Source organism: Nothobranchius furzeri, chromosome 19 (genome assembly GCF_043380555.1).
Source record: "Nothobranchius furzeri strain GRZ-AD chromosome 19, NfurGRZ-RIMD1, whole genome shotgun sequence".
Lineage (NCBI taxonomy): Eukaryota > Metazoa > Chordata > Actinopteri > Cyprinodontiformes > Nothobranchiidae > Nothobranchius > Nothobranchius furzeri.
This window is the reverse complement of record NC_091759.1, coordinates 19,558,470-19,583,357: the sequence shown is the minus strand read 5'-3', so window position 1 is coordinate 19,583,357 and position 24,888 is coordinate 19,558,470. Positions and strand designations below refer to the sequence as shown.

The window sequence follows — 24,888 nt, the reverse complement described above, 5'->3', positions numbered from 1 at the left end:
TCCAGGTTGGATTCGTCGTTGGAGTGGAGCTTTAGTGTGGATGTGGTCCTGGTGGTGTCTTTAGTCACTGGAGCAGGTCAGCTCTCTCAGATCAGAAAAGAAAAGCGGAACACTCCCTTTCCTCTCCAGATTAGGGGTGGATGTCCTCTTCATGAGTGAGGTGAGGAGCGACAGATCTGGGCGACATCTTCGGTCATCAGGAGGTCGCTTTGGTCTGTTGTGGTTCAGAAGGAGCTCACCTTTGGTCTTGAGATTTAGACTCAAATGCACTTCCTCCAGAGGGGGCCTGAGGCGGTGTGGGCATCTGGAAGCCTCCTGGTTGTCCTCTAGAGGTTTTCCGGGTAAATAACATAAAGACTGAAGAGAACGTTCATCCACCCAAGCCTGGGATCCCTCAGGAAGAGATGATTTTCTCCTGGATCCGTTTCCTCCACAAACAGGGATGTGTATTGTTGAAATTCTGGCGATACGATACATATCACGATACAGGGGAGACGATACGATATGTCACGATATATTGCAATACATCCAGTCAGACGTTACAAGCAATTTTTTTTACTGAATTTATTGTAAGAATGCTCAATGAACAGTCCAAACTGATACGTAACATGTTTAACATGAGGTATCTGACCCATGATGGAGGGATTTACATTTCAATGGTGGAAACAAAACCCGTTGCACACTGCTGCCAACTAGCGGGTGGCAATTGAATTGCACAAAACGAAAAGAAAATACACAAATGTTTGCATGTAAATTCTTTCAAAGATTAGATACATGGCTTTTGAATATCGATGTAATAAACGCAGGAAAAAATATCACGATATATTGCCATATCGATATTTCCGATACAGTAATCCCTCGTTTATCGCGGTAGATGCGTTCCAGACCTGGCCGCGATAGGTGAAAATCTGCGAAGTAGGGACTCCCAGCATGCCCCTCGCAGGGATTCCCTCCACGTCGCACCTACGTCACAAACCGCGGCTATAAACGGAAGTCGCCTTTCCAGCTCACCACTCAGTCATCGTTTCTTCAGATTCATGATCAGAGTTTCCAACCTACCGATCAATCCAACGAACTATCAGCTCATAGTAAGTTATCTTACTTACTTCTGGAAAGCCCGGCATTTCCGTGTCACTTCGTTGACGCTCGAACGCTCGGGGGTTTCCTAGATCAGCCGGCGTTTCACCGACGCTATCACTTCCGCGTTTGTGAAACCACGCTCCCTACAAGTTCATCTCCCGAATCCAGCTGACCTGTCTGACCCAGTACTATATTGAATTATCGTATGATCACATTCTCTTTTTGTGGGTAAAACTCAAGAAAAAAAATTTTTTTTACTTGGTTTTTTTAGTTTTATTACAAAAAGTGCATTTTATGATGAAATTGATGAAAAAAAAACAAGAATTTCTTGATATTTCGCATAGAAAAATACCGCGAATCAGTGAAAAATACAGCAAATCTGCGAATTCCCCCTGAAAAATGCTCCAAAGAAAAAATCTGCGACGCAGCGAATCCGCGATGAACGAACCGCGAAGTAGCGAGGGATTACTGTACACGGTTTTTGGATATCGATATAATATTGCTGGAAAAAATATCACGACATATTGCCATATCGATATTTTCTTACATCCCTATCCACAAACCAGTGGATTACAGATGGATGGATCCCAAAGTGGAATTAATCTCCATCCCATTTAGCTGAATATAGAATGTGATTTACTTCAACATCAGATCAGAACTTGAACCTGTTTCGGTTCCTCTGACCTACAAGCCAGCTTCCTTCCCCGTGCATGAACGGACTGTCCTGTCATGAATCCACGACATGTCAGATCATCCTGAGCTGATTGCATTGCAAATTTCTGATGTGACTTGTGTTTTCCCATCATGCACCAGGCCTGTTTAGGTGTTTACTCGCCAGCTTCTGATGCAAAGGGCTTTGATTAGAAAGCAGGAAAAGGGTTTCCTCTGAAGACTGCCTGATGAAGATTCATATCTGTGAGTCGAGCTGCACAAAAGAACACTTAATAACCTCCAAAGAACTTCTCAAAGTTTCCTTTCTTTTCCCCAAACGCGGCTCTGATGAAACTGTTCTCTTCTTTGCAAAGCCGTTTTCTGTCTGTCAGACCTCAGTTTGACCTCCATTCATCCTGCCGACTGCCTTAATTACACTATGAGCGGGGGAATAGACCTCCTGATAATGCTGTGCTATCTCCTCCCAGCCTCCTCCTGTTTTACGTGCAGACGTTGCTTTCAGAGCTGTGTGGACGAGCTTGAGGCTGCTGAGGGCTCTGACGCATGCAACACCTGGCTTTTCTTTTCTATCCGAATGAGGAAAGTAAAACACAAGTAAGCTAACGGTGAAACGAACACTAAAATAAGGTGTTTTTCTTTGTTATTTTTAAAGCCTGAACACTTCTGTTTGGGATCAGTAAATCATTCAGCAAATCAGAAACAGCAGCTGCAGCGACGCGCTCGTGTCTGGTTTTATCTCCGAGCATCTGGCTGGTCAAACTTTAATGCTACAAATAAATCGTTGACGGGAACGCTTCATCTGTTTGCCTTTAAGAGCTCTCTGCCCGCTAACAGAAAAAGATCACTTTCACCTCTGGTCTCCAGCCGTTGGTACGCCAGGGAAGCTTGGCTCCTCCACCGTGTACCAGCCTGTTGGTCTGATGTACAAGTCAGTGGTCTCTAGTAGGAACCAATGCCTTGAAGGTCGTACTTTATGGGCAGCAGTAACTGAAGAAGATGAGTGGGTAATCAGAAGGTTGCAGGTTCGATCCCGGCTCCGGACAGAGAATTCTGCTGGAGTGTCCTTGTGCAAAACACTCAACCCACCTTGTCTGCTGGTGGTTGGAGGGAGCAGTGGCACCTGCGCTCGGCAGCCTCGCCTCTGTCAGTGCGCCCCAGGGCAGCTGTGGCTACATTGTAGCTCATCACCATCAGTGTGTGAATGTGTGTGTGAATGGATGAATGATGCACTGTCGTGGAAAGCACTCTGGAGTCCTCTGACTCTGAAAGGTGCCATTCAAGAGCAGGTCATTCATCATCATCACTTTGGAGGAAAAAGCTCTGGTGTTCCAGTTTCAAGAACTGGAAGTGAGCCAGATCAGACTTGAGCTTCAGACGACAGCATGGACGTAATTGGGGGGGACATGTCCCCCCCACTTTTTCCAAAGTCAAGTTTTGACCCCTGCACTTTTTACCATCCAAAACCAATATTACGCTATATTAAATTGACACTGGTTGAGCTCTAGGACCAAGCAGAAAAAGACAATTTGTGTTGAAGCCTGTTTCCCATTAGAACACACTGTAAAGATACCCCCCTCCCCCCGTGTCCCCCCCACTTCTAAAGTGAAAATTACGTCCATGGACGACAGGATCTGGAGTCTTATTTTCTGATATTTGGACATCTCGCCTCTGATTTGCTAACAGCAACGTTGATGTTTTACCCCCGCAAACAACTAGAGGAGTTCTGCCGTGTGGTGGAATTGCTAATGCTAACAGTTAGTGTCTACTAGTTTCCTGGACGCTAAACCAACAACAGCCTTACTCGTGAGTCAAGATGGAGTCCATGAATGTTAAGTGACAGTGTGATGTAGATCTGTCAGGCTTTTCTAATCCTAGAGTTTCACCGTCTGTTTTCTATCGGAAGCTAATGCAGGAGATAGGTGTAGGAGACTATTTTCATGTTCAGCCTGCAAGAAAAACTCAGACTGACCCGTTAGAATGAGAAATAATCATTAAAATGATTTTTCAGTGAATCCCATGCATAGGTGGGCCCCATATGGACATATATAGGCAAACCATATGGGAGCCAAAAGGGTTTGTCTGCAGTTTCCTGTAACTGGCCACGCCCACCTCTCCCCTGCTCAGGCTGCTATAAGCTTAGAAGCTCAGGTATCTGAGAGGGGCCTGGAGTAGAGCCGCTGTTCCACCAGCAGCACATCACAGCTCTTATACAACAGATAGTTTAATTCTAATTTCTACATTTGTGACATCACAAACAGGGACTTTTTGAAATGGCTCGTTTTAGACACAAAGTTCCTAAAACCAAACACTGACGGAAAATGAAAAATAAAAAGGATAAATGACCCGCACTTTTATAGCTCCTTTAAGAGGACTCCAAAGCGCTTTATCTATCATTCATCCATTCACACACACATTCACACACTGATGAATGCAAATGGTGAGTTTTGCGGAATATGTCCCTTTCAAGAGGACTAATAAATACGGCTTAAATGAAGGAACAAAAGTAATACTTTTTGGAAGGTGTGTGTTCCGTCTGTAACATCATACCAAGAGTTAGACATGGTGGTGGTAGTGTGATGGTCTGGGGCTGCTTAAAGCTAATCTTCCACTCAGAACCTCGTCTCCAGAGCCTTTCAGCGATCCCTTGTTAATTCCCAAGAGGCTGACAGCAAAGCTTCAACATTAAATCTCAATTATTCCATAAACACTTTCACACCAGCTGCCCGGAGGAGCACCGCTTCTCCAGCTCCAGCCAGAGCTTTGCTCAGTCCGCGTCATCCGCTTGGGTTGCCACTCTTCAAAAATCCACCCAGGAAGCAGAAGTTGAAAGTTCAGGCTCAAATGCCAGCTCTCCTTTCCTGCCCCGAGGTGCATCCGCTGCTTCTGCAGCAGCAGAAAGGATTTGTAAAGGCCCCGCGAGGTTTTCCGGACCCGGCAGGAGGCAAGGCATCGGCTGTGGCACGGAGCAGCAGATCAGTAAAAAGGAGGGGAAGTTGGCTGTGGAGTAAATGGCTCAGCAGGGTGTCAGAGAGCAAACTGGAAGGCATAATGGCCGAGCCGCTGCCCACAGAGAACCAATTGTGAGTCAGGCTCAGTGCTGCTGTCATCCTGGCTGAAATGGATTCTGTGGCAAATGAGCGTTCCTTCAGCTGGGTTTGTTAGCAGTTCAGCCCGACACCGACTTTTCGTCAGATTATTAGCATTACTTGTGGAAAAAAAAACAATATTTAACAGAATTTAAAAGTTTCAAGAGCTTATTCACATTTTGTCAGTTTAGACGTTTTCCTTTGCGTAAACTTGGTATAAATTCCCAACGGGAAGGTCGGCGGCTGCTCGCTCTTCTCTGCACCCCGGCCTTCCTGTTGACACGAGGACCGTAAAACAAGCAATAATCTGATTTACTGGACTTTTTCAGCCTCCGATTAGTGTGTAAACGTTGATTACACAGTGAGTGTTGTGATTCCGTTACCACAAGTTGTTAGTGCACAACCATTTGCACATTTTCCATAATAAAAAGCAGGACTTTAGGCCCTGGCAGAGGCCAGCCAGCAGATTACAGTTAATTCTTTTCATCTGGAACGAAAGAAAATGATGATTTTAGCTTGGCCGGTGGGACTGCAGGAACAGAAACGGAGCTAAATTCATCTTTCCTTTTAATTCCATCAGTTTGGGAAGACTTTAACCCTTTGATGCATAATGGTCACTACAGTGGACAGGTACTCAAAATTGTTATTTATTTGTTTTTGCTATTAAGCACAGCTGTTGAAGACTTTATTGCATTTGAGCTCCTCCATTTGGACTTCAGTAAGCCAAGTCAACATATTTCATGTTCAGAATGCACGCTGCCCACTGAGGTGGACATGTAATAAATTATTTATAAATTATAAAATTTTACAAAAAAATTTGTTGAAATTTGTTTAATTCACACGTAAAGACCAATAAAAAAATTGTTAAAAAAATCATGGTTGAAGATTTCATAATTCATGCATCAAAGGGTTAAAAAGCTGATGTTTTTATTTCAGGTTCGTGTTCAGGTTTTCCTCCTCTCCTGCTGCTCTCTAATGCGTCCCCCTGCCAAAAAGCGCTCTCATTTCTTTTTATTTTAATGAACACCTCCATTTCTTGAACCTGCGATAATAAGTTTTTTCTCCAGGCAGCTGACATGTGGATGGCGAGAGGAGGCGTGAAATGACCGTGTGATGGATTTGTCTATTAAAGCAAGCTGAGCAAAAACCAGAGGAGCCCCTCTGGCTGTCTATCTGTCTGACTTTCTAAGTGCCTCTCCTTCCTTCTCCATCATTTTCCTGTTTTTTATTATTTATTTTTCTTACGCTTTAAAAATCGACTAACAAAACACACACAGCCAGCGCCGCTCAGTCTTCCTCTCCCGTAAGGGAACAGCTGCAACATTTGCAGGAATATTAGCTCGAGTGATGTATTTGTTAAAACAGTGAGTCATCATTACAGGTTAGCAACAGAACGTGCGTTCGGGTTCTGAACCCAACTCTAAAACAGCACACCTGTTACCAAAGTGCCCAAATGTTGTAATTAATCACCGTTAGTTCTGCTTTTTACCGAAGCTCAAATCCTGCTGAATTGAGCTTTGTGGGAATGTGAAAGGAACCATGCAGGGAAAGAGTTTTTCACAATGCAGCCTGAGTGTGCAGGTCTGTTTCACGAGCTGAGACGCCCCGCTGAAGTCATTTGTTTTCTGCAGGTGACACCGGTGACACTCCAGCTTTGCCAAAACTCTGCGGCCTCGGAGAGCTGCAGCACATCTGCTTGTGAAAGCAGCAAAACACAAAAATGAGAGCAGGGCTGTGAGGGCGAGGCCGATGATGGACACCCATCAAACTCTCAGTCAGTGTAGCTATGAGCTAACCAGTGTTGGGCAAGTTACTTCAAAACTGTAATGCATTATTTATTACTTGTTACCCTCATTTTAAAGTAATTCATTACATTACAATATTACTGATTTTAAAATGTAAGGCATTACATTACTTTGGCATTACTTTAAGTTACTTTCACCAAAACAACTTCAATATGAATCTGGTAATGTGACGCTCAGTGAGCTCATGACATATATGTGGAAGGTGATGTGGTGTCTGAGCTAGGATTGCTGTTAAAAACAGTCAGATATACTAACAGTGCTTTAAAATGATTGTTTATTAAATACAAGCAACAACAATCTGTACTCTCAGCACGCTGCCATCTTATAGGGCCATCTGAGCAGGGAGTGAGGTGGTGGGGGCTCCAAGCCTATATTTGCCTTGGTCCCCAAATGCCTTGATACGGCCCTGGATGTGGGACTGACTTCTGGGGTGATCTGATTCTATCACATGTATAAATATTAAATGCTTATATATTATTGCTTTTCACTGGTAAAAATGTGTATTGGGGATAAATCTACCTACTTTTTTTCTTTTCAAGCACTTTGTTTTGTTTTGTTGGTTTTATTTGAATAATTTCCTGCCCTTTCTTGCTCTAACCTTCCTGCATGCTGCATGTTTTCTCCGTCTTCCAGAAAAACTGTTTCCTAGATTTCCTACTTTCTAACTAATCAGCCAAAGGGATCTACCGAACGCAAAAAAAAATAAAATAAAAAAGCTTCGCGCTGCGCTCCTGCAGCAATGAGTTGAAATCACCGGCGCACAGCTGCAAAGAAACGTGAAATACCAGAGAATATGGGCTGATATAAACGATCGCAAACGAATTATTTTGTTTTGTTGGAGCGATTTTGTGAATATAACAGCGGCCACGCGCAGGACGCAGCTGGAGTATTTGAGCCGTTACCGCTGCGTCCTCTCTGCTCATAGAATGCCCGCAAAGCTGAGTCCATAAATGACGTCATATATGTGGATACTGGATCTTTTTTCAGGCTTCCCGCAAACCCACATCTTAATTCTGGGTTTAAAAATGCATTGTAATTACCGCGTTACTGACAATTGTACCGAGTAAATATTACCATTTTCTTTCCCTGTAATGCCTTACATTACCACATTACAGCAAAAAGCAACGCATTACAGTAATTAATTACTTTTGTACCGCGTTACTCCCAACACTGGAGCTAACTGAGCTAACGGAGGTAGCTGGGTGCTTTTAGCCAGAAAACTGCGGATGTGCCTGAGGCCTTCCCAAGCGCAAGCAAGAGGGCAAGCGTTTAATGTTAGTGTTGATGGATCATCTGACACCTGTCAATCAAAATGACACGCCCCTTATTTTCTTAATTACATCCAAATGGAGGAGTTAAAAAATCCACCCCCCTCACTGTAAACTAGACCTTTTAGTCCTTAAATAGTTTCTTGAAACAGGCTGTAAACATGCTTATTTCTGCGATGAAGATGATATTTTTAACATGGAAGTCAATGGGAACTTGCTCCTTTCTGGAGCCAGCCCCTAGTGGATGAGAGGGGAACTACAGTTGTTGTCACTTCTGCGTTAGCTTCACAAGTTTCCCACTTGATACAAAACATGTTTGCACAAAATCCCTCTCGCATTAATGACAGTAACTTTCAGTACCTTTAATGAACCATTTTAGGGCTCTGTCTTAAGAAACAAGCTATAGCTGGCCACGTCCACCCATTCCTGATTGGCTGCTATGAGCCGATATCCAGGAGGGGCTTGGAGTAGTGGAGAAGTGAGAGGATTTATATTTTTAATTTCCCTGATTGTGATGTCACAAATGGGACCTTTTTGAAACGGCTTGTTTTAGGCACTTGATTCCTAAAACCATACACTGACAGAAAACAGAAAAGTCACTCGTGCGCAAAGAAAATGTGCTAACTCTACAGAAAAACTGGGAATCGAACTGGGAATCAACTTTCTTCCCGCAAGACAGCAGTGCTACTAATTGCACCTCCATGCCTTCAGCTCTAGAAGATAATACAATAGCTGCATGCCGACTGCAATACTTAGATTTGTCACTAGAGGAAAGAAGGATTATATTCCGCTGGTTTTTGAGGAAAGCGCTAATCCTGCAGCTCTCTCTAAAAAAAACCTGGATAAAATATTTTGCATAATGTCAAATTCCTAAACATTCTCACCCATGTGGTTATTTCTATCACTGGAATTGAGAACATAATGGTAGGAAAAACTGAGACACACGCACAAAAACAGTTAGTTTAGATGAGTTTGATGCATGCTCCAGTGTTTAACCTACATACTGTACAAGACCTAATCCTCACCCATTTTTTCGGCCTGTGGGCAGTATAAGGTACACCTGTGCACTACTCATGATGTCGGATCAGCATCTTGATGTGGCACACCTGTGAGGTAGGAAAGCAGAAGTGCTCACTATCACACATTTAGACTGATTTGTAAACAATGTTTGAGAGAATGGTAATATTGTGTATCTGGAATGAAGTTTAGATCTTTAAGTTAATCTTGTGAAAAATCGGAGTAGAAACAAAGGTGTTGCATTTATATTTTTGTCGAGTGTATTTAATAGCCGATCGTTTATGTCTAGTGCAGTTCCTTGCTCAGCAGAGGGCTGCAGAGTGGTGTCAAATATGAAACTGATCAAGTTTCTAACTCAACAATCACTGAGATCAATGTTAACGCTCTGGCTTAAAGTTTAAAAATATTCTTAGCCTTAGCTGGGTCCTCCAGGAATGGTGCTAATTTCTTCCCTGCCTTCTGCCAAAAGTAAGTCATGCCATGTTTGACTTTAATGCAAATGAAATCATAGGTCTTTAAGAATTGTAAAGCCATCCAGTATTTATGGAACATTTCCTGAGCAAAAAGCTTAGAAGGGCATTCACGTGCATGGACGTAACTATCACTTTAGAAGTGGGGGGGGGGGGGCACGGGGGGGGGGGGTGGTCTTTACAGTATGTTCTAATGTGAAACAGGCTTCAACACAAACGGTTGTTTTCTGCTTGGTCCTAGAGCTCAACCAGTGTCAATTTAATATAGTGTAATATTGTTTTTGGACGGTAAAAAGTGCAGGGGTCAAACCTTGACTTTGGAAAAAGTGGGGGACATGCCCCCCCACCCCCCCACCCCCCACCCCCCCCCACCCAAAATTACGTCCATGTTCACATGTGCTTATGAGGGCAAGGTGTTTTAATGGGGACAGCTGCGTAAATGCATAAATGCAGTCCAGTCTGTTTAGGGCACAAGTGGAAAACAGGAAGTGTAGGATTCTTGATAACTGAGTAAAGAATAAAAAAACTAAAAAACAGACTAAATACACTTGTCTCAAAGACTGTTCCTACATCAGTGAGCTCTGAGATACATGACCATGACCCAAAGAAGTTAGACCTTCATCTCCTGTGGTGCCTATCTAGTTAGCTTGGTTTTAGGTAACAGGCTGGTTTGGTGTACTTTCTTTATGTTTCTTTTCTCTCTCTTCAGTCGTTGAAGATTTGAAGTCAAGTTTTACCTGTTACCTGAACTGCTAACAGATACCCGGATGACTAAGAAAACCTCCACCAGCATATTTTCTTTACATTAGCGCCATCTAGCGGACAGCCCCCGTTTACTCGGAGGAAAAACGGCAGGAAGTGACGTCTTTCCCAATTTCCACCAATCATCAGCTCCGGCACTGAATTTAAACCGCGTTGAAATGAACTGTTTTCCTGTCTAAAATCTTCTGTGGTATAAAGCTTCAGGTAGGTATGAAACCACTTTTTCATGTATAATCTCGTGTCCTATTTAAAAATCTCGCGGTGCGTTGTCGACCCCGTAACGTTTACAAACTTTAGCCTGTTAGCTAGCGGCTATTAGCGTCGTTTGCTATCTCCGCAAAGATATGCGCAACCGAGCGCTTAAATAAAGGTCATAAATATCGCAAATCTGCACAGATTCTGAGCCATGCCTCGAGAGCCAGTCCAGAAGAAGTCCTTCCAGCAGGGCCTGGAGGATTTGAAGGAGAGGATGAAGGAGAAGAGGAATAAACGGCTGGCTAGAGCTGCTGCGCCGAGTATTGGACGGTCAAATTTAAACAAAAGCGGGGGTGAGTCGTTTAACGAAATATGAGTTTGATCTAAAGGGAAAAAGCTCATTCATGTGCTGATAATACAAATAAAGTTTATATACAAAATTATTGGGTAACCAGGATCTCGGGAAGGGATGGGATTCGATCTCGAGGCTAATTATTTCCTCTTAAACTCTTCCAGGATCTGGCACGACACACACGATCCTGAAAAGTGTTCAGATGAACAACAAAGCGCTGGCCTTGGCCCTGCAGGCTGAGAAGCTGAAGGTGAGGCAGGCCAGCATGGTGATCCTGCAGCTGAAGAGGGATCAGCAGGCCATGCTCGCTCAACTGCTTCTGCTGAGGAAGAGAGTGGAAGAGCAGCAAGCTTTAGCAGCGGATGCCTCAGAGGTACACACACCAGAAGGACCTCTGATGATTCCTTAATCCTGGTGGATTATTTAGATCCTGATTTCTTTGTGTTGATCCAGGCTGACCCTGAAGACATGCTCGGGGAAACACAGATCCATCAGATGTCGCCATGGTATTTTATTAAGTATTTTTTTTTATTATTAAGACATCTTTGAGAAAGTCATATCCTTCATTCTTTATCATTTTTTTCTGGCAATTTACAAAAGGAAACCCGTCGTCCATAAATCTGAGGAGAACATTGTGGGTGAACCTTCACCAGTTTGTGCAGGTATTTTATTTTGTTGCTGACGAGGATTTCTTTAACAATGTTTAAAGTTTGAAATGAGTCAGATGGCCAGAAAGGATTTAAGATGTTGCCAAGTTGTGAACCCAAATTTAAATGATTGTTTATTTTATAAACAGACCCTGAAAAGGACCAACAGTTTTGTGACAGAGTGGCTGCTTTGCCGTCAACTGTGACTGTGAGGCGTCGACACACAGACAGAACAACCAGGAGGACGTCTGAGAGACTCCGAGAACCGACTCCAATCACTGACGGAGATCCGGCTGGTGCTGTAAAACCAAATCCAGTTCATGGCGACAGTAAGAGTCAGAACCAAATGCTGGCAGAGCCAGAGGCGGCAGATCTCAGTGGCACAGTGGAAGTCCATCCCTCTCCCAAACCCGCTCCTCCCAGAAAAAAACCGCAGCAGTGCACCAGGAAACAGACCCAGCAGCAGGCTCGCTCCAGACCAGAACCAGCTTCACAGAAACCCGACCGAGGCCGCAAACCAGAGCGCTCCCAGTCAAAGAAACCGTGGGAGAATCCCAAACCCAGAGCCCGCTCAAAGAGCCGAGACCGCTCCGCAACACGGGCCAAAGCCTCAGCACCAGCACCGAAGCAGAGCAACAAGCTGAACACCACGCTGGGATGTAACGATACATTTGATTTTGACTGCGAAGAGACCATCCACGTCATGCCATTTAAGGCCAAAGCTGAGGACAGCCAGCCTGCTACACCTATAGGTGAAGAATCCCAAACTGAAGAAGATTCGGCAAGATCCGAACAGAACAAGAACAGCGCAACGTCATCCTCGGAGTCGGAAGACAGCCTTTATGTACCTAAGAAGACAAACAAGAGGTGGATTTCTCCTCAGAAGTCCACAGGAATCCCCACTCGTAGAGGTCGGTCCTCGCAGGTTATCAGGGAGAAGGGAAACGTTTCTCAAATTCAGAAGATTCCCAGTAGGTGGATTTGTTTTCTGCTCCGGGTTCTTACTTTTTTACGGCGTATTTATAACTTTCTGGTTAATGTTGTAGTTTACATGGATGAAGAGTCTGGCTCCAAAGGGGCGGAGTCTGGAGAAGACAAAGATCCTCGTCATTTCTCACCTGATTCTACGCACAACTCTGCGCGTTTGGACCAGGAAAATCCCCAACGTGAGTAAATGTCCGTTTTCATCTCTTTGTATTCATTTGCCTGACAGCATCAGCCGTCTTAACTTCCAGTGTGTCATGAACTAGGGAAGCACAGATACGATACCGGTATCGGCACCAATACAATACCAGTATCGGTAAAAGTTAATCGACACCAGGAACCGATACCAATGCGGTTGCTTGAAAATGGCTTCACTGTAACTTGTCATTTCTGTTCACTTAATATTTTAGTGTTGTGATGATTTCTATTCATATATTTTACTTTTTATCTACCTCAGTCTTTTCCTGTTGAAGAAAATAAAATCTGTATTCTAGATCATTGCATTTTTTATTTTTTTGTGGTAGAAGTATCGGTATTGGTAATCGGTATCGGCGAGTACTCAGATCCATGTGGTATCGTTGCATCCCTATCATGAACCCTCCAAAGACATTGGTCCATGTTTTTATTTTGTTTGTTGTTTTGGAAGGTCACGGTGGACAGGTGGCGGGCGATTTGCTTCCTGTCAGCCCTCTGGTTGAGGCTGAGATGAGAATGGATGGGGTCCTGTCCGGTTTGGGAGAGAACCCGTGTGAGGATATTTTATCCAGCCAAACACCACAGAAGCTCAAAACGGGCAGGAAACGTACGTCTTTACGATTCCTTTGCTTTTTTTCTTCTTCTGTGCTTTTGTCAGTAAACGGATGGGATGGTCCATCTCTATAGTGCGTGTGTAACACTGCTTCATGTCTTTCCTCACGTCTCTGCAGGTGGGGTTGGTGGAAGGAAAGGAGGGCAGGGCTTCAGCCTGTGTGATGTCACAAATATGTCTCCCACAGCCTACCTCGACTTCCCCTGCGGCGGAGAGCGGCTCTCTGCTCGATGCTCCACCCCGGTTTCTGATCACAAGCGGCGCCGCACCACGCTGAACTATAAGGAGCCTTCCTTAAACGGGTACGTTCACACTTTAAAAGCCCATTTTGCTTAAACTATGCACACGTTTAACGTTTCTGCTCGTCCCAACAGAAAACTTCGCCGTGGCGACAAGTTCACAGACCTGCAGTTCCTCTGCTCTCCCATTTTCAAACAGAAGTCCAGTCGGAATGCTGTGCAGAAGTCGAATTCTCGGAGCAGCCAGCGGTCGTTTCAGAAATATAACGAGTCTTTAGTTGGATGTGGCTGAAGGTATTTTTTATTAGTCTTAATGAACATGTTTTAGATTTACCTGAGTGGTTCCTTCAGGCACCTGTAGCCACTTTTAAGATCCGTTCTCTTGTGTTCTGATGAAGATTCCTGACGTAGTAAGCTATTTTTTATTATATTTGCACTGCATTTCAAAATGCAGACTGTGCACATGTATTTTTCTGTATGAAAGATTAAACTTGTGTTTTTAGAGCTGGGCGACCTTTTATGAGTGGAGTTAAAGTCAACAAACACCAGTTTAGCCTCACGCTTCTTTTATTCGGTCTATAAAATCAGCTAATGTCCGTAAAACCAGTCGTACAAAGATCATGAAATCATCTCTTCAGACATTTTACAAAAGGTCGCTTTTCCTAAAGTTCGGAAAGTACAAACACCTCTTTACAAAACAGCAAAACCACATCGTATTGCACAATCTTTTCATTTATCTCCAAAGTATAAAGTTCTCAATCTCCGTCCGCTGGACTAAAATAAGATAATAAATTAAGACTTCTTGTCCTAAATTCTGACTTAAAAGCACATAAATAAGAATAAACTCCAGATAATTTAATTCTTACTTGACAGTGTATTTTTTCTAATAAGAAAAGAGGCTACACTTTACCTAATACTTAATTTTTTTTAAAATAAAAGTGCATTTGGATAGTCGGGACTGCCTTTTGAGGCCTAATGGAAAAAATACTCTGAAATCAAAATTGGTAGATATTGTAGAGCGGCATAAGTGCTTCAAAATGATTAAATTACGTACAAATTTAAAACTGCATTCCTCTTTTGGCAGGAAGAACTCACCAGACGCACGCTAACCTGGTTAGCGCTGAACATGCTCACAGAAACAGAATTAAACGGCAAAAGTCTTTTTTTTTCTGACAGGTAAAACTTGCAGACATATTTGGCTCCATTGTGTGGCGTCTCTAGTGGAGTTCAGAGGTCAACGCTGAATAAAGAGGCAGAATGAAAATAAAGGCAATAAAGTAAAATCTGGGACTCGTTATGATTGTGAAGCCTTTCAGCGTCTAATACAAAAATAAGCTGTTTCACTGCTTATGTTAACTTTTCACCTTTACTTCAGCCTTTCTGATGTGAGAGTCCATCCACTCCCCAACGGGGATTCCTGTTTTTATTTGACTTCCCTCTAACTAAACTTTCACCGGTCCTGCTCGGGGAACCCTCTCGTCCTCTACTTCTCGATAAGTCCCGCCTCTTTGATCTTGGTGTAGAAGAACTTCTCCAGGATGTTGGCACACTTGTAGTACTCGCTCTCCGGTGGATTGTACTCACGACAGTTGGTGACGATCCGCTGCATGTCGGCCATGAACAGCTTGCGCGTTGTGTAGTACCTGCTCTTCAGACGTTCGCTCATCGTCTTTAAGTCTGAGGACAAAAAAAAATACACTTCTATAGTAAACAAATTTATTTTTATGACCCAAACAAGTTCATACTGTCTTTAGTCTGTTTAACCCTTTATTTTGGTCACTACAGTGGACAGGTACTCAAAATTGTTATTTATTTTTGCTATTAAGCACAGCTGTTGAAGACAGGGTATCCGCGGGTCCTTAAAAAGTCTTAAATTTGCTTTTCCAAATTTAAGACCTTAAAAATGACAAATAATCCTTAAATACAGTTTCCAAAGGTCTTAAATTACCAAAGATGCAATAAACTAGATTCTTTTATTTCTATTAAAATTTTGCAAATTCCTAGTTCAGCATTTTTTGTGTATGACGTTGGCGTAAGCGGAACCGTACACATTCAGCTGGTTGTGAAAGGGGGCTATTTTTAGATGAGCACATTAGCTGGTTAAGCTAGTGGGAGCTTGTGCCATGGGGAAGCGCAAGTTTAATGGTGACTGGATGGCTATTCCCACCTTTGCGACGTGGTTAGCATCGGTTCCAGGCAATAGCTGGAAATTATAGCTTAAATTTAATTTTTTTAAAATTGCTTAAATTTGGTCAAAGTGGCCTTAAAAAAGGTCTTAAAAAGTCTTAAATTTGGTTCCCTTAAACCTGCAGATACCCTGTGAAGACTTTATTGCATTTGAGCCCCTCTATTTGGACTTCAGTAAGTCAAGCCAACATATTTCATGTACAGAATGCACGCTGTCCACTGAGATGGACATGTAATAACTTATTTGTAAATTTAAAAAATGTTACAAAAATATTAGTTGAAATTTTTTTCATTCACACCTAAAGATGAATGAAAAAAATTGTTTAAAAAATCATGGTTGAAGATTTCATAATTCATGCATCAAAGGGTTAAGACGTGGATTGAGGCATTAGTATTGCATCAAAAATTGATTATGAATTCATCAATATAGGAAAATGATGCAATTAAAACTAAAAGGATACAAACTCAGGCTTAAAAACAAAACAAATAAACAATCTTGTCATCCAAGTAAAGCGCATCCAGTGAAAAGTCTAAACATAAGACCACAAATGTGCCGATAAAAATAATCACAGATGCAATCGTGTGGTGGTGTGTGGCCACTTCGCAAAACTTCTTCAGATCAAACATTTCTTAAAACCAGGAGCATGCTTTTATGATCTTGCTTTCTTGTTTCGCTACACGACACATTCGACAGTCACCAATTTCGTTTGTCCTCTAGATCGAGGCAAGACAATTTTTGGCCCAATCCCCAAACTGCGCCCTACGGTCTTCTCTGAAGTGCACTTGCAGGAAGTTCGAGTGGGTGGGGCACAAGTGTGCAAATAATAGCCGAATTGGGACACGGAGCATTGCATCGACCGCAACGCGTTCCGGGACGCCAGTCGCTGTGCAACTTAAAAAAAATAAACTAACAACTTTCACACAGCCTAACAATTATTTTAAAAGAATTTACATTCATAGCTGCTTTCTCTAAAACACTCAGAGCATCAATTAATCATCCTAAAATTAACAACTTTCATTTGAAAATACACATTTTCAGAAAAGGCACTTGAGCTTTTTCTCCCACAGCAATGGATTGTGGGTAATACTCTTTGCTTGTCCAGTGTGGATTATGGGTGCAAAAGGGGTGAGATCAACTTCTGCACTTAAGAATCGGGACACCCTAGGCACTCGCACCCTTGGCCGGGATTGCGCAAGTGCAGTAGTGCGAGTATTGGGATGTATGGGTGTAGCGGTAAATCCCGGTAAAAAAAGTTGGCAATAATAATAAGTCTTGTTTTTAAAAAAATAGTTCATCTTGGTGGATTACCGTGGCTGCAGTGTAGGCGCGGTGACCCTTACCAGCCACCGTATCATCTGCTGAAGTTGCCGGCGGCACATGCGCACTTAGTTGTTTACGGCTAAAGCTGAAATAATGGCCAAAGGAGGAGACGGCAGCGCTCAGGAGAACATTTATTATCCCTCAAAGAAGACAAAGTGGGAAGTACGGGCATCTTTTGGATATTTGAAGAATGCCGAGGGACAGTTGATAGAAGACGGCTATCCTGTTTGCATCACGTGCGGAAAAAGTGTCTGTGAAAGGCAGCAACGCTTCAAATCTCATGACACATCTGCGTGACCATCACCCACAACTCTACAGTCAACGCAAGGCAAGCTAACATTAGCGTTTTAGCTAAAATACGTGATCTGAGGATTTGGGTTGAGGGAGAATGCAACGAGTCGCTATATAAAGCAGCCGCAGCGCCACTACCTGCATATAAACCGTGTCGCGGACACCCCCATGTTGAAATGACGCTATGCATTACGGGGCTCCCAGGGGCAGATAAGAGTTGGTCTCTCTCCGAGAATAATTGTGAATTTAACAACGATTACTGCCTGATGACATTTTCCCACATCTGCAAAGCTCCCTGGAAGGACACAAACCGAGGACAATATTTTCCTGATATAGGGTTTATTACTCAAGTAAGGGTAAAAAAGTATCTGAGTAGAAGGCTACTTGAGTACTGCGTACCATCTGATCTAATACTTTTAAAATGACATCAACAGGGGCAGTTCTAGACCAAATTTTCCAGGGGGGCCACAGTGGGGCCAGTATTTTTTCATGGGGGCACAAGAAAAAAAAATCATAATAAAAAGACAATGAACAAGTAAACTATTACGGCAAATGTAGTAATGGTCTACTTGTGAAAGTAAAACTGACATGTTTTTATGGTACTCAGATAACAATTCTGAATGCTTCACAGTAACATGAGACTTGAGTAAAAAATAATTCTAGTTTTATTATTATAGTTTGTGACTTTATTTGAAGATTATATGAACTACATATGAAAAATAAACATTCAAACAAATAAAATATCTGCACAATACAATTTGCTTTTTGTAGTCCACACACACACACACACACACACACACGTAAGCAAAATCACTTCACCAATTGTTTTGATATACTCACGACTTTCTTTAACCTTTTTACTGTGTTCCTTGTCGAGTATATTAGCCAATGTTGTATTAGCTTTCACAGCCCTCTGGTAGTCCCTCCACACTATCATTGAATCCTTATGCCTTTCAGACTTTGCATGTACTGAAAACCCCCTCCTCTCTCAGTTGCTTTTTTCCAGTTCCTAAATCCACATGGTGAGTCAAACACACTTCCTGCGCTACTTGGTGAGCTAAAATGTCTGCATGCATGACAATAGGTAGAGTCCATAGTAACAGAATATTCAACCCAAGGATGACTTTCATACCAGCTTGGCTGAAAGCTGCATCTTCTGTCTCCTATTAATGTCACTGGAAATGTCCTCAAATGATGCTGAGTAGGTGGGTCATCCTTGCACTTGCTGATATCTGAAAGAAAATAAATGTTAGCATGAGGATAAAAGTCATAATAAGTTAATTCAGAGTCTTATTTTATCTATTTATTAAATATAAACAACATAAATTTTGGTCCAGAGTCAGCATGCCTCAAATGCATTTTACACACAATATGAGCTGCAAACACAGAGGGGTTGTTCACCACAAACCTGACGGTAGTGTACACAGTGCAAATGACAGAAGATGTCCCTCTTTTTGCTCCTCACTCTCTCCCTCACAGCCTACATCTTCCTCCTCCTCACTCTCAGGGTGGACAGTCTGACCTCTCTGGTTCCTCTCCAACCAACTCCTCCTTCTCTCTTTCATCCTGCTTCTCAGCTCCCTCGTGACTTTCATCCTCTCTCTGTCTACGCTGTTCTTTATTAACAGCGGTAAAAAAGGACAAAATGACCCTTTTTCTTTTCATTGCCGCTGATGCTTCCAGTCAGTGCTGCGAGAAAGTCATAGATAAATGAATACTGTGATCTAATCTCAACGTGTCTAAGGCTTAAAATGCAGCAACTTCATGTTTATTTTACAGTTAATGTTACAAAGGAAAAACTAATCAGTGTTAACTGTGGATAGACTCAGTTAGGAACTTAAAAGTAAATGACAGAAACGCGCGACTAGATCAAAACACTGATGTCAGGAAAATAAACTGTATTGCTTACCTTCGTCTCTTAGCGTCTTTTCCGTTAGTCGTGCTCAAGAACTTCTTCGGGTCCCATTTAAACTATTTTTAATCTTGTATTCAAAAATCCACCGGGTAAACAGTTCTGTCCACAGAGTGTGCTGCGCTTTAAAGGCTCCGTGTGAAACGCTGCAGCGCATTAGTTCCCGTCTCCGAGGTGGCGCGGAAAAAAAAAATTCCGATCTCTTCAGCACAGGGGCCAGGGCCGGTTCTACAAGGGCCCATGCCCCTGTGGGCCCCCGTTTAAAACCGCCATTGGACATCAACCAGACAAAAAATAAGAAGTTATGGGCAAATATTAGTATTTTAAAGACTAAAGGGGAAAAATGTAAACAAATAAACAACATAATTACAAAATAACAAATTTTAGGCAAAATTTAGACACAAACTGAGGACAATATTTTCCTGATATACAGGGTTTATGTAGTTGTCTGAAAATGTAACACGTTTTAAAAAATACCGCGATAATACCGAAAACCGTGATAATTTTGGTCACAATAACCGTGAGGTTAAATTTTCACACCGTGACAACCCTAGACCTGACGTGCATCCAAACAAACCAGAGCACACTTATTACACAACACACGGCAGGATTATCTGATAAGATTGTCTTTAGAGCTGTAGACCCTCTGGTCATAAATCGAGATCACAAGAGTAAAGGTCTGAATACATACTAACTTGTATTGCTGTTTTTAAGAAGTTTGGCTTATCGTCTCCATCCGGTACTTACCCATGGGAAAGCGAATGACCTGGTAGTAACCAGGTGCCTCTGTTTTCTTCACAGGCTCCATGAAAGGCCAGGCGTTCTGGTGACTCTAAAATAAAGCTTGTGTGAGTTTGTGAGTGTTTATTTCAGACACAGCAGCTGACGAAAGGTCTGTTCCGTTACCTTCACATGCTGGAGGATGTTTTTTAGAGTGCTGTACAGCTGGTCCGGATCCTTCAATTCCTTCCTACAAGAAAAAACAACTCGGTTTGAGTTAAATCAAGGATATGAATAAACACATAAATGCTTCTAATGGAATCTTCTCTCACCCTTTTCCTGCTGGTTTCCAGCCCGTCTCACCTGTAAATACAATCAAATGAAGTTACATTCAACCTAAACGTAGACAAATAGTTATTCTGTCCTGGGTTCTGCGGAGGGTTACGTACGTATGCCAGGAATGCTCTCGATGGGAATCTGCCGGACTCCGTCCTTAAAACAGGACAGGCCTGGGTAGACTTTTCGGATCTGAGCCTGCTTCCTTTCTATGAGCTTCTTGATGATCTGAAGGCAGAGGACGAATAAGAGAAATGGTGCGATGGCCGAAAGAAGCATGAATGATTGGATAAAAAAAAAATCACCAGCGTACTTCCTTCTGCTTCTTGATGATAACGGAGAACTCTGTGTATGGGATGCTGGGGTTGAGCTCACAGCCCATGAGTGTGGCTCCCTCATAGTCTTTGATGTAGCCAACGTACTTGGCCTTGGGAACTTTGATGTCCTTTGAGAACCCCTGAGAGGAACGAGGAGAAGGTGGTTTTAGTTTCACTGTGGCCTAGAGCACCGCCAACATCCTGCCTGACTCATTCCATTACCTGTTTCTTGAAGTAACCAATGGCGTACTCGTCAGCATACGTAAGGAAGTTGAGTATTTCATGCTTTATGTGATACTCCTTCAGGTGGTTCATCAGATGGGTGCCATAGCCCTTGGAGTGAAACAGCTAAATGTCAGACACTGGCTGTGAAAGAGAATGGCCTTTTTCCACTAGTCCCTGCTGCGTAACTCGACTACGAACAACTCTAGTCTACACGGTGTGGGTGGTTTTCCATGGGACTAACATCCTGCCTTTAATCAAGAATGTATTTAGTCGATTTGAGAGCCTTAATAGATTTTTTTCATCTCCTATCTAGTACTGGGGTGTTTCTCAATGCCAAGGAACCTCGCCTTGATGTCTTAGCCCCACCCCGGTTGCCTAGGAGATACGTCATCGGGAGCCGCCAAGACGTGTTCCAATGTTCATGTTCTACCGAGGCGTGCATTCTCCGTTTGTTAGCCGTTTAGCTAGCTGAGCAAGGATACACGGGAGGTGTCTTGTAGCCTAGCCTTGGTCAAAAATTACCCACAATACACCGCAGTATTTTCAAAAGGACTGTGGATCAGAAGCCGGCAGCTACTTCGGGGACAATTTTCAAGTTTAAAAGTAAGACAACAAAATGTTTTTTTTTTTTTAGATCCAAAGAAGTTATCTATGGTTGTTAGTTGCTTAGTAGTTGCAGATTCGGTGGCTAACGGGTAGTAACTCGCTTATATATTTAATTAAACAAATATACACAATTTAAAAAGTAAAAGGCTCGTTATATATTTATATTGAAACTAATACGTATAAAATATAACGTTATCTCCTGTGTCACGGGATGTTACGTGACCGCTGTGGAAGCCGCGGTCACGTGATGCAAGTCTGTTCCATTTTAACCGTTTTCTTTGACCAAGGAAGGACCGTGTCCTCGTAAGCAAGGCGCCTGGCCTCGCAAGGCCAGGTGCCTTGACACTGAAACACCCATGGTCGCTCTCAAAACATCCCTTCTTGTGTTTATATGTGTTTGACTTGCTCTCAAATGGACTCTTCTCCTCTTTAACCCATAAATGTTCAGCTCCTTCCGTCTGTGCTCCTAAAACCCGCTCGCAGATTTTTTTCTGACCTCTTGGATCGACGCTTGATTCTGGCAAACGTTCTCCTGAATGAGAATTCAGATATGATGCTGGTCAACAAGCTTGTCCCTGAAGACTCCTGCTGGCCCTGCACACTCCAAACCCATGTATTTTCTTCCACTGTCAATGGTGGGTGCACCAACTGAGTATGTTGATGAAAGGAGCATACCCAGAAGATCATTGGTCAGCATTTAATCTGACTTTCTATTGTCCCAAATCATCTCGTTTCAACCCAAGAGCACAGGAAGGTTGTACTCCATCTGTGGCTTTTTGTCAGACTCCAGAAAGACCTTGAATAGGCAGCAGAAAGAGATGGGAAACACTCTGGAGCAACCGGTGACTCCACCCCCTAACCACGGACGTTCGCCGAACCGAGCAGGTGCAAACCAGGAACAGAAACAAAGCTGCTCACCTTGACCTGCTCGTTGGAGGTGACGGCACAAAAGACGATCTCCGTGAAGCCCTGCGACGGAAACATCCGGAAGCAGATTCCTCCGATGACTCGACCGTCTTTGATCAACGACAGCGTCTTGTGCTTCCTGCAGGAAAACAAGACGGGTCTACTCACCATGCCTTTTCTACATCTCTGGACACGAATGAAGTTGGGGAAACTCACGGGTCGAACACCAGCCGTGTGATGTACTCCTTGGGCATGCGGGGAAGCTGGTGGGAGAAGACGTTCTGAAGGCCGACTAGCCACATCAAGATCCTCTTGTTGGGTTTCTGACTGAGAGAGTTCCCAATGACGTGGAATTCGATCACCCCTCTCCTCTCCTCAAGGCGTGCAGCTTCGTCCCGTGCAGAATGAGCAGACAGAAGGCTGGTCTGGGCAGTAAAGGAGGTGGAGGAGGCGTGAGCTACTTTCTACAACGAGAGTTTCTGGCTTCACATCAACAGGTTACCTCTGGAATAGCGACGGGGTCGGTGATGGTCGCCATGACTTCGTTAATGAGGTCCATCGGGATGTCCCCGAGAATCCTGGGTCTCTTGTTTTCTTCGTGGTGAAGTGGTTCTGATGCTTTACGCTTTTCTCCAACTTTAAACACAATTTAATCTTCAAAATCATCATTCGCCTCTTTTATAATCGCTCACGATAAAATAGACATGAAGTTTTATCGGATCACGGTGCAATCACAGTTTTAATACCTGGGTTTGACTCCAGAGCCGAGGCGGGTTTCCTGGCAGGACTGACGCTACCACAGGTGGACGGGTCCACCGACACAGGACTGGTGCTGTAGTGTATTGGCCGGACTACTGGGGGAGCACTGATCACTACACGGGGAATTTTAAACAAAAGTTTTTTTTACAAAGCGAAGAAAAATTCCAACTTGCGTACAGGTGTGTGTGTGTGAGGGTGTGTTTTACCTGTGTGGATGGGAATCTGTCCTCCTGCAGCTCCTACAAGGAAGTCTTGGCTCCAGATCGGGGAGCTGTGGCTGTAGACCTCCTCCTCCAGCATCGACAAGAACCTGAGCAAAGAAAACCACATTTTTTTTAAGTGCTGTGCTTTTAAAATGTTGAGTTTGTGTCATTTCTCTGTGTGAACACGTGTGTGTGTGTGTCGTACTTGGGAAAGTGTGTGAGAATGAGAGTGCGTTTCTCTGGGGGGAGCTTGTCCTTCTCCTGTCTGGCCTGCTCCAGCAGCTGCTTCCTCATCACGGTGAACACGGAGCGTAATAGCGTCCTGCCAAAGATCTGGGTGGTTTCGTAGCGGGGCAGGCTGTCGCAGAACTGAGGCGCGTTGCAGTAACACAACCATCTACACACAGAAATGGTTTACATAAAACTACGAGAGAATCCAGGAAAGCAGGTCAAAGGGAACTCTGCTCAGTCCCACCGTGTGTAGTTAGCTTTATATCCTGCTGCATCGTCATTGGGCACCCGCTGGCGTCTCTGAGAGGGCGTCTCCAGCTGCCAGTAGTTGATCTGGTTCAGAAACATCTTAGCCAGCTCCATGATGGTTTGACGTTCTTTTGATGGCAGATGGCTGAATTTGTACTGGACAAAATTGTTCACTCCCTTTTAGGTACACAAGCAGAAATAAAGAGAAAAATCAGTCGGCGTCAATGAAAATGTGTTTTTCCTTCCAAACTCTTACTTCACCTGCTCGATGCTGGGCTTTTCAAACGGAGGAGTCTCCTGTGCCTCCAACATGGGCTTCCCCATCTGTAGGATGGACTTCCTCAACAGCTAAAAGGTCAAATGGAAATTAGTAGCTTACTTGATCACAATGCAGAGGTTATACGTGATAAAATATTAACAATAAAGCTGGAAATTACTTTAAAGAGGGAAAAGTAGACTTGTTTAGTGTCCGCGTCCTCTTCTTTGTGGACACATGTGTACAAATACTCCACATCCAGGACAATTCCTAGAAGTCTGTTCATTTCCTCCTCAGAAACATGTTCAAGATGAGTCACATGATCACCTGGGGGAAAATAAAGATATTATAAATCTGAGTGATAACTTTTACCAAGAGGGATTGTTGGGTTCGACAAGCACACAAACCCAAAGTGTGCGAGCAGCTCCGGCAGGGCTCCTGCAGATTGACCGTGTTGGTCTGCTGGTCCGTTTGAGGAGGTGTAGGAGGGGGGTTCTGACTCTTCCAGCCATTACACTTGCACGGTCCTTCGGCCTGTCGGAACAGAGTGGAAAATAAACAAACAAAACAGCTATAATCACCACGGTCAGCTGAAATCCAACGTTTTTCCTGGTCTTTGAACGCATCATCTTTGAATAATATGTTACATGTGAAAATGTTTTGATTTCCGAATCATTTTAAAGTTAATCAGAATTTTAAACAATTAGAATGTGATGAATTAGGTATTTGGGCATCTGAATCAGTAGAAATAAGTTAAAACTGAAGACAATAAAAAACACCCTCAATTTTTGGCTTAATTAGTCGGACTAGCTCAAACCCAAAAGGAGCCTTGTGTCCTAGAAAAACAAACAAAGTAGGGGGGGCCTGTCACTGCTGCGCATGCGCACTGAAACAATAACAAACTCCGCCCCCTCCAGCAGCTGTCATCCTGTCAAAACAAAGACACCGACCCTCTGCGGATCGTACGCCGCACAAGCCCCATAA

The 24,888-nt window shown here is 43.4% G+C and overlaps 2 protein-coding genes across 5 annotated transcripts in view; one reads left to right on the top strand and one right to left on the bottom strand.

Annotated features, from left to right (window-relative positions):
* The window catches only part of kat2b (K(lysine) acetyltransferase 2B), a 37,066-nt gene that overhangs the window by 11,386 nt on the left and 792 nt on the right, over positions 1-24,888 (bottom strand). Inside the window, exons 2-19 of one of the 4 annotated variants that reach the window (XM_070547695.1) lie at positions 24,312-24,438; positions 24,086-24,231; positions 23,910-23,996; positions 23,644-23,825; positions 23,374-23,565; positions 23,172-23,275; positions 22,953-23,078; positions 22,709-22,842; positions 22,423-22,631; positions 22,219-22,345; positions 20,692-20,802; positions 20,466-20,609; positions 20,266-20,380; positions 20,149-20,179; positions 20,003-20,066; positions 19,844-19,928; positions 19,094-19,342; positions 18,317-18,416 (exon numbers count right to left, since the gene is read on the bottom strand). In XM_070547695.1, coding sequence (XP_070403796.1) covers positions 19,128-19,342; positions 19,844-19,928; positions 20,003-20,066; positions 20,149-20,179; positions 20,266-20,380; positions 20,466-20,609; positions 20,692-20,802; positions 22,219-22,345; positions 22,423-22,631; positions 22,709-22,842; positions 22,953-23,078; positions 23,172-23,275; positions 23,374-23,565; positions 23,644-23,825; positions 23,910-23,996; positions 24,086-24,231; positions 24,312-24,438 — 2,199 coding nt within the window. In that variant the 3' untranslated portion in view covers positions 18,317-18,416; positions 19,094-19,127. Of the gene's footprint in view, positions 1-8,809; positions 9,018-14,059; positions 15,063-18,316; positions 18,417-19,093; positions 19,343-19,843; positions 19,929-20,002; positions 20,067-20,148; positions 20,180-20,265; positions 20,381-20,465; positions 20,610-20,691; positions 20,803-22,218; positions 22,346-22,422; positions 22,632-22,708; positions 22,843-22,952; positions 23,079-23,171; positions 23,276-23,373; positions 23,566-23,643; positions 23,826-23,909; positions 23,997-24,085; positions 24,232-24,311; positions 24,439-24,888 lie in introns of those variants that run through there. The other 3 variants (XM_070547697.1, XM_015973854.3, XM_070547696.1) reach the window with 3 other exon arrangements.
* sgo1 (shugoshin 1) lies at positions 10,262-13,889 on the top strand. Its single transcript, XM_015973855.3, has 10 exons — positions 10,262-10,364; positions 10,557-10,708; positions 10,872-11,080; positions 11,161-11,213; positions 11,308-11,369; positions 11,504-12,325; positions 12,401-12,520; positions 12,985-13,140; positions 13,265-13,448; positions 13,521-13,889. The coding sequence occupies exons 2-10, from the start codon at positions 10,567-10,569 to the stop codon at positions 13,675-13,677; spliced, it is 1,905 nt and encodes a 634-aa protein (XP_015829341.3). The 5' UTR covers positions 10,262-10,364; positions 10,557-10,566; the 3' UTR covers positions 13,678-13,889.

Coding starts and splice junctions, on each gene's coding strand:
- sgo1 (XM_015973855.3), top strand. CDS start 10,567: ATGCCTCGAGAGCCAGTCCAGAAGAAGTCCTTCCAGCAGGGCCTGGAG. Junction 10,709..10,871: donor AAATTTAAACAAAAGCGGGG/GTGAGTCGTTTA, acceptor AAACTCTTCCAG/GATCTGGCACGACACACACG. Junction 13,449..13,520: donor AAGGAGCCTTCCTTAAACGG/GTACGTTCACAC, acceptor TCGTCCCAACAG/AAAACTTCGCCGTGGCGACA.